Source organism: Sinocyclocheilus rhinocerous, unplaced genomic scaffold (assembly GCF_001515625.1).
Source record: "Sinocyclocheilus rhinocerous isolate Xijiao unplaced genomic scaffold, SAMN03320098_v1.1 scaffold564, whole genome shotgun sequence".
Classification (NCBI taxonomy): Eukaryota; Metazoa; Chordata; class Actinopteri; order Cypriniformes; family Cyprinidae; genus Sinocyclocheilus; species Sinocyclocheilus rhinocerous.
The window spans coordinates 251,693-260,857 of NW_015645070.1; the positions used below are offsets into that span (position 1 = coordinate 251,693).

General features: G+C 37.2%; 1 protein-coding gene across 1 annotated transcript in view; it reads right to left on the minus strand.

Moving 5' to 3' along the window:
• Positions 1 to 523: 523 nt before the first annotated feature.
• Positions 524 to 9,165, minus strand: part of LOC107705345 (RNA polymerase-associated protein RTF1 homolog) — a 12,647-nt gene continuing 4,005 nt past the window's right edge. Inside the window, exons 2-16 of the mRNA XM_016508605.1 lie at positions 8,558 to 8,668; positions 5,947 to 6,097; positions 5,645 to 5,849; positions 5,051 to 5,168; positions 4,850 to 4,961; positions 4,567 to 4,708; positions 3,670 to 3,847; positions 3,434 to 3,516; positions 3,265 to 3,352; positions 3,054 to 3,161; positions 2,543 to 2,695; positions 2,393 to 2,470; positions 2,195 to 2,293; positions 2,000 to 2,114; positions 524 to 1,477 (exon numbers count right to left, since the gene is read on the minus strand). Coding sequence (XP_016364091.1) covers positions 1,371 to 1,477; positions 2,000 to 2,114; positions 2,195 to 2,293; positions 2,393 to 2,470; positions 2,543 to 2,695; positions 3,054 to 3,161; positions 3,265 to 3,352; positions 3,434 to 3,516; positions 3,670 to 3,847; positions 4,567 to 4,708; positions 4,850 to 4,961; positions 5,051 to 5,168; positions 5,645 to 5,849; positions 5,947 to 6,097; positions 8,558 to 8,668 — 1,848 coding nt within the window. The 3' untranslated portion in view covers positions 524 to 1,370. The remainder of the gene's footprint in view (positions 1,478 to 1,999; positions 2,115 to 2,194; positions 2,294 to 2,392; positions 2,471 to 2,542; positions 2,696 to 3,053; positions 3,162 to 3,264; positions 3,353 to 3,433; positions 3,517 to 3,669; positions 3,848 to 4,566; positions 4,709 to 4,849; positions 4,962 to 5,050; positions 5,169 to 5,644; positions 5,850 to 5,946; positions 6,098 to 8,557; positions 8,669 to 9,165) is intronic.

Genomic DNA, 9,165 nt, shown 5'->3' on the forward strand with positions numbered 1-9,165 from the left:
CCGCATGCACTAGGTTAAGTACTCTCCTAACATTATGAAACCCTTGACGGTTTTTAATAAAGCCATTTTGATCTATATGTATCAACTGAGGTAGAACCCGCTCGAGTCTCATTGCCAATGTTTTAGCAATAATTTTGGCATCTGCATTTAAAAGCGAGATTGGCCCTAAATGAACCATACTCCACAGGTGACTTTCCTGGCTTTACACTTAATGAATTATGTGGTATTAGTAGGTTGTTGGGTCTAAAATCTCAAAACTGGTAAATATATATATATTTTTAAAGTTACAGAGATCAAAAGGTACTGCAAAACTGAAATGACTCAAATATTTCAATAAAAGCCAACTGTAAACTATTAAATATATTTTCATAATTAAAACAAAAAGAGCCATCTGAATAGTAAATACACAAACACATGAATTATGAAACAGTTCCACCTTTATTCAGCCGCACTCACTCAAGATCGCTTATTTACAAGGCATGCCACAAAGATACCAGAACTGACTAAAAGACTTCATCAATAATTAATGATCATTAACACTTACATCAGCTCTGAGGGATATGGAAGGGAAAGAAAGAGCAGTAAAAACAAAAAGATACATCAATTCTCAAAGTTTTCTTGTCCATGGCAGACACGTTTATTTGATCGTCTTACATGAAACAAACGTTTATATTTAGGGAGTGTGAAGTCATTGTCAGGCTCCTCGGCCTCTAGACCAGCAAGCAGAGTTAAGCAGGACTGTCCTAGCAACCCATTACATATGGGTTGGGGGGGGAAGAAAAGAAAATGCTTGTTTAAAAACTTCAGAGCGTTTTCAGGAGGAACGAGGGAGTGAGGCAGACCCAATCAACATTATTGACAACTAATTACAACTTTCCAAAAAACCCAAGATTTGTGTTGTCTTTTTTAATAGTGTCCTTTTGAGATAGTCATTCACAAGCTTGGATATAAAAGGGTCGTTTCTGAGAGGGACAAAATATACTGAATACACTGGTACGAAAAGGAGAATCAGAGGTAATGCATTTCTGTTCTCACGTCTGCATACGCCGTAAATAAAGCAGAGGACTTTTCATCTCTCAAAAAGTGACCCTTTGCAGGAAAAGACCTGAAAGTTATCATTATTCATCAATATTTCCTCTTACAAACAGGTGAAACACACACTCACACAGTCTCAGACACGCTCAGTCTTAAAGGTATGCACTTATTCCTTCTCTTTATCATACACTCTCTCTCTCTCACACACACACACATACACTTTCCCAAACACACACACACACTTTCCCAAACACACTCACACACACAGGGGTGGCCGCAGCTGTAGACCCCCGGCACAGGTGTCCAATCATGCAGGAGAGGGTAAAAAACGTAAGTCAGATGAGTCCTCGTCTCTTCTTGTAGTCCTCCAGGTTGAGAGATCGGCGTGGTGCCCCATCTTTAACAGGTAATGCATTCGAACTCACCGCCAAAGACTTTGCTTCTGTGGATGAATGAAATAAATTGTAAAATTTAAGACATCAGTTCATAGGATCAGAATCATATACACAACTGTTCAAAAGTTAGGGGTTTGATGTTTTTGAAACAAATCTTTTAAAAACAGTAATAGTTTACTATATTACTACTATTTCAAATAACTCTTCTATTATAATATATTATAAAACATTTTCCAAACAATTTTCAGCATCATTACTCCAGTCTTTAGTGTCACATGATCCTTCAGAAATCATTCTAATATGCTGATTTGATGCTCAATAAACAAACGTAACATCTATCTGGAAACAGAGATCTTTTTTCGGGATTCTTTTATAAAAAGAAAGTTCAAAAGAACAGAATTTTTTTTAAATAGAAATTTGTAACATTATAAATGGCTTTACTGTCACTTTTGATCAATTTAATGCGTCCTTGCTGAACAAACATTAATTTCTTTTGAAAAAATGCATTGCACTGCACTGCTTAATTGTGCTAAAATCGAATATGGCTATTAGATCCGAGACAAACTCACCAGCATTAGGAACCTGCAGGTCAATTTTGACATCAAAGTCATGAACTTTAAAAAGGTCCTCTGAGAGGTCACTGTTTGGCTTGGTAACGTCTTTGTCTTTCTGGCTAGGCTGGCCCTGCATAATAAACAAATTAAGCAAGTGAATTCTGGGTCAGAACAAGCTCATGTTGCTGTGGGCGTGTTTGTGCGTGTTACCTGTTTATTAGCCTGCTGGCTGTTGTCTTGGCCTGAGCCGGAACCGTACTTCTGGTTGAGATGAGCCAAAATCGCGGCATGGACTGAGGGATCTCTCGCCTGAGGAAGAAAGAGAGAGAATTCAGTTTTTAAAATGACCAGAAAAGGATGAGCTTAAAAGCGATGGAAAACAGCAGAGCTGACAGAAAGATGCCTCACATTGGACACCATAGTTGGTTTACACTGTCGCCTGGTGAACGGATCCATCTGCTGGTTCTTCGAGTTCTGACCCTCTGCCTGAAAAACAACCAAGACATTTCAGATTCCAGAATGTTCCTTAGTAGAGTAACAGCTCAAAACAGCACTTACCACCAATGCCTTCTCAGACTCCACAATGTTCCAACTCCTATTCCTCTGGTTGATATAGCTGGAAAAGAAAGAAAGAAAAAAACGATTATGAAGAGGACAGGTTAAAGGTTTTAAAAAGAAATTATAACTTTTATTCAGCAAGGCCACACCAAACTGATAAAAAAGTAACAGCAAATACAATTTTAATGTTACAAAAGATTTTTATTCCAAAAATAATATTCTTTTCATATTAATTGATTTCAACATTGATAATAATAATAAATGTTTCTTGAGCACCAAATAAGCATATTAGAATGATTTCTGAAGGATCATGTGACACTGAAGACTGCAGTAATGACTGCTAGAAATTCAGCTTTGAATCACAGAAAACAAATACATTTTAAAATGTATTTTTTTTCTGTGATTCAAAGCTGAATTTCTAGCAGTCATTACTGCAGTCTTCAGTGTCACATGATCCTTCAGAAATCATTCTAATATAAAGACAATGCGAAATGATGGCACTGGGACGTACATCCTCAATGTCTTTGTCATTGAATTTGTAGTTGACCGCCTCCTTGATGGACTGCTCTTTTTTGCCGATCTCATCCAGAGTAGGAAACTGCATTCCTGCTGATATCATCTATGGGGCAGCAACAAGGTTACTACTGGTCATGCAATCCCATAATGCCATAGGTTGACTGCAGTCCTACGATTAACCTAAAATGCAACTACATGAAACTTACCGCCTCTTTCCATTTCATGAATTCGCTTTCAGCGAACTCCTGATTGGACACAAACTCAAGTCTGAAGACTCGCGTGTCATTTCCATGTCTGCAAACATGGCACATTACATAAGTGGTGGAAGACTAAGAGATGAATGCATATATAATCAGTTTTCTTGTGCAAACGTACCGGAGCTGAAGGCCTTTATTTGTCCGTGTGGACCCCAACTGATAAACTTTAGCCGTCTCCACCACATCAATGATTTCAGCCACCTGCAGGAGTTCATTTCAGAAACTGCCAATCAATAACTCGGTATATTGCACCTTGTATCTTAAAATGTGTGCTTTCAGGTTGCAATTGTTTGTGGTGTCATAAAAGCTGAAAGATGTTTATAACATGAAAAGGATGAGAAATTTTTCACTGACCCGATAAACAGGCTTGCTGCTGCTGTTTCCAATGCCAATTCGAACAAAACAACCAGTGACAGTTTTAGCAAAGAATGGCATGTGACACCAGCGCTCCAGCTTGTGCCGGGACAGCCGGATCCGATTCAGCTCATCTGGTAATGACACTGGCTGGGACTTGGGCGGAGCCTCTTCTTTCCTAAAATACAGGTGCATAGTTGATAAACATGCTGTATTACACTATATTTCTTTTATACTGGTTTCCAAAAAAAACCCTGTTTTTAACATTTATAATAATAACCTGAAATAGCCTTTAGCTTTGCTATCACAGGAATAAATTGCATTTTAAATTATAATAATATTTCACAATATTACGGTTTTAAATAGTGCTGTCAAACGATTAATTGCGATTAATCGCATCCAAAATAAAAGTTTTTGTTTACATAATATATATGTGTGTACTGTGTATATTTATTATGTATATATAAATACACACACATACAGAATATATGTAGAAAATATTTACATGTATATATTTATATTCATATAATTTAATTCATATATAAATATATTTAATATAAACATAACATATTTTTCTTAAATATATACATGCATGTGTGTCTATTTATATATACATAATAAATACAGTACAATACACACACATATATTATGTAAACAAATTTTATTTTGGATGCGTTTAATCACGATTTGACAGCACTGGTTTTAAAACATTACAGTTTTAAATAGTAGGTTTTTTTTTTAATGGAAGTTCTGAATGGTAGTGTATATCTCTATAAGCTCATTTTTAATTACCATTTAATTATTTTGTTCCATTTTTAAACTGATAATGCACAATCATTTTAGCTGTCCAGTTTGTTGCTTAATACTAAGAAGGTTAATGTATCGTCTAATACTTACTCCTCCTCGTCATCAAAAGATGACGACCTTGAGCTGCGGTCACTCTTTACTGAAGACTTGTCATCATCATCGTCCTCCTCCTCTTCATCATCTGAGTAGACCTCACTTGTCTTCAGTGGCTGCCTTTTGGCAAGGAGCTCAGCTGAAAGGTCAGGGGTTACAGATCAGACACTAGCAACTCTGTCTATGGAAGACTAATTTTTTTGCAAAGGACACTTTATTCTGCTTACCGTTTTTTTTTTTTTTTAAAGAACAGTGATACATTTTAAGTAATTAATCCTACCGGTTCTGTTTTTCCTCTTCTCTCTTTCTGCTTTCAGCTCTTCCATGGCCTGTGACTTCTTGTCCAGCTTCTCATCTCTCTTGATCCGTCTCTCTTTGTTATGGGACATCACCTGCATGAACAGACAGAGAAAACACGAATGTCACACCATATTTGCGTTTATATTTTAGGAAAGACTAATTGCCTACACAGTTTACTTACCACCTGAGTGTCAGGGACCAGAGACAGTTTTCTCTTCTCTTGCTCCTCCTCCTGTTTCTTCTTCTTTTCTTCCTTTTCCTTCTTCTTCGCCGTTTTCAGTTTTTGCTTGATTTCAAACCTTTTGGGGAGAAATGCATAGGCTATTAATTGATAAGCACAGTTTCTTTACAAATTATTTAAATTATGCCATCATTCATAGCTAGATTTGAATTATTTCTGCACAATACAACCAGTGTTGATATTGTAAAGCAAAAATAAAACATTAAAAAAATAATTTTCAGCTTTATAAAAAACAACACATAACAATTACTAAAACCTAAGCTAAAATTTAAATCGACATTTAAAAATAAAGGCTAATTCAAAATATTAACAAATACTAATGGTATATATATATATATATATAAAAAAATAATAATACCGAATACAACATTGTGAATATTGCAATAATTAATTACAAGTTGAGATAACCCTTTCCTAAAAAACATGTCATTTAGGCTAATTTCTCAGTTCCGCCTTTTCTTGTATGCAAGTATGTTAAGACCTATAAATTCAGACCTTGGTTGCTCAAGATATGAGCTTTGAAATTGTTCTCACCTCCTCTTGAGGACTTCTCTCTTCTCTATACGGTTAAACAGCTCCTGTTCTCTTTCTTTTTCCGTCATCTGCTCCAATCGGGCCCTGTCCTCCTCATCCCCCATTAGATCGTCTCCATAACCGTCCCGGAAAACCTCATCCTCTGATGACGAGTCAGAATCAGAGCTGGAGGATGAGCTGTTACTGTCAGAGTCCGACACCTCACCTTAAAAAGCGTAAAACAGGGAGAAACAACTTTACTGTTCCAGTTCCAGTGTTGTATTGGAAAACAAAGCATCACAGAATCCAAATCTCTGCCTTACCCTCCTCTGGAGCCGAGCTCTCTGCTGAACTGTTTCCATTTGAGCTGCCGGATGAAGCCGCCTTGCCCTTTCTTTTCTTGACTGTGTTCTTCTTTTCGGGCCCTTTGCTAGGCTTCCCTTTCTTTTTGGTTTTAGTGCCTCCGACAGTCCACTAACAGATCAATAGAACACCACGGTAACACATTTAATTTACAAACATCTTTTCACATGGACACTAAGGATTACTTTCGGACTCATAATAAAAGCATTTCAAATAAGCAACAGCACACACTTAACTCCCCCAGTCAGACACTGATTGCCACTGAAATGATCAAGACCTAAAATGACAACTGCACATTTATATGCTTTATTAGTTAAGGAGCTACTATTTAAATGACCACAACATCCTGAAATGTGGAGATGTGCTTTCTCATAATACCGGCTTATACATGAAATAATCTTCAGTGAGAAAAATAAAGTAGCAAGCCTCAGGTTGTCGAACAAGTTTACCCTACAAAGCACCTCAATATATCTCAATGGCAACACTTTTCCATACCATACAGTATGCAAAAAAAACAGCACAACAAAAGAGCAGTATGTCCGAATTCACAGTATGCAAAAAGTACCCAGATGACTAACTATTTCCGGCGTGATTCTGAAGTGTGCATTCAATGGACATAAACACTAGCCCATGAGGCCACGGGAGAGGATTTATGAATGCCAGTGAAGTGATGCAACTGATGCTGGTAGGTCACATGACAATAACAACATTGCAGATTTAGTACATCTGAATTTCATTCATACTACCAATATTGATAGAACATCAACCCTCTACATTGCGAGTAAATCACTCGCATATGCGACTAAATCTTACTCTGGGCGACTAAATAATATCTAACATTAGCCATTGGCTAATAAATTCTTAGATTTTACACGCCAGTATGTGTGTGAGAGGCGTTCAACACAGATTTTCACTCGATAAACACGCTGACTGAGCGCTTGAGAGTTTCACTCTCCGTCAAGCGATCTGTACTATTTGGATGCGCTCAATGGATTAGAGGTCTACACGGAGGACCCGAGAATTCATATGCAGCGATGGTAAGGTGCTGATTAAATGATTTAGCAGGCATCCTGGAATACCATTAGTCCTTAGGGAAACCACTGGATCAGCTAGTTCACTTGGAGTAAATAATGCAGAAAAACTGCAATGGTAATTTATAGGGATGCTTCGATCGATCGGCCGGAGATCGGTGTCGGCCGATAATCACATTTTATGACTTGATCGGTACTCACTACACTTGGCCAATCTCACGAACCGATCGCAATTTGATTATGTCAACGCATGACGACGTACAAGATGCGTGGGGACATAAAGGGATAGTTCACCCAAAAATGAAAAGTCATTTGTACTTATATATTGTTGCTCTTTTGTTAGTTTTGATTGCTTCTATTGTCCTCATTTGTAAGTCGCTTTGGATAAAAGCATCTGCTAAATGACTAAATGTAAATGTAATGCTCAATTTTGTTTGTATTTATTCTTGTCTCATATTAAGTATCCTGATATACAATGTTATGCATAAACCCCATTTTTAAGGCATATTCAAATGTTCACTGTATAAGGAATCATTTTTGTGATTATTTATATAACATTATTACATATGTTATAGACGGTTTCAACGGCAACAACATAAACAAACGTTACTGAGCATGCACGCTTTTGTGGCCCTAACTTAACTTCCGGTAGACTTCCAAATAGAATCAATAACAATAGCTAAGTAGTCCCTCTTGAGTAGATAATTTTTGATAACAAGCAAAATATGTTTGCTGCATAAATCAGACGGACTTACTGAAAATGCAAATTCATTCTCTGCCAGCAGGGGGTGCTTTAAAGCGGCAAGCAGGAGAAACAGAGGTTTCCCCAGTAACAGCTGTACACAAAGTAGCACTGAGCTCACAAACGCTGCTTTATCAGGCATATAACAAGCAAGATGAAATGAAAATGACAGATATAAAAACACCCGCGCCTCGTTATGATTTTTAAACGTGCAGTACGTGCCCATGTTTATTCAACGAAGCCTTTTGGAAAATCGGTCAGTTTTGATATTGAGGCAGCGCCACAAATAAATAAATGTATGGGAAACACATCCCACAGCACAACCACCTGAGCTCAACTTCAGTCTACTCATCACCTTAACTTTAACTGCATTTGTAGCCGGTGCCACAGCCAGACTGATAAACAAACACAGACCGAAAGTTAACTTCGGGCCAGGCGGGTGCGTCCGATGAAACCATCTATATAAAGCTTGAAGCATCAGAATCGTCATCGGTATCGGCCGATCACCATGACAAGAAACCAGTACTCTGTATCGGCTGCAAAAATCCTGATCAGAGCATCCCTAGTAATTTAGTGCATAGTCCTTTTATTTGTGAAGTAATGTGATGTGACACAATTACATCAGATAAAACAGGCCAGTTGTGAGGAGTATGAACAACTGTGTTTGCCCAGCTCTGAGCTTTCTGATTGATATTTCTAAACAGTTCAAGCAAATGTACTGAATATCCAAAATGTCTAATTGCACTAAGAAAACCCAAATAATCAGCACCAAAATGTAATAATAGAAAGGCTTTATACCTCATCATCGCTGTCTGATGTCTCAGAGTCTGTGGAGGCGGCAGGTTTACTAACAGGCTCTTCCTGTTCATCAGAATCCACACGCTTTCTCTTGGCAAGAGACAGCAGCTCCTGCAAAAAGCAGAGGAAGATTGACAGTTACAATTCTTTTCAAGCATTAATTTTTATTTATTGTACTTGGCGAATTCCCTTTTTTGCTGTTCACTGAAAAAAGAAGAAAATGCTCAAGCTGTCATAATGGAATCTATCCTCCACCACAAAATATTGCTTTATGTTTATTGCTTTATGCTTGTAGGGCAGGTGTGGTGGCAGAAATAATACTGTACAACTATTATGAAGAACAAAAGCAGTTGTACTATTATTTTAATGAACCTAAAAAGTGATATGTGAGTGTGCCTGTCAGGGTGTCTGCTTATTTGCTAATTTTATCCTGAAGTACTAGAACACATAACACGGGAATTTGGGATAGCTATAATCCAACACTCTCAATAATCTAATATATGGCTAAACTAAGATTGGGCGATATAGCTAAAAAAAAATTTTTTTAATTTGCCCAATTTATTAAGACAAACAGCATATATATATATATATATATATATATATATATA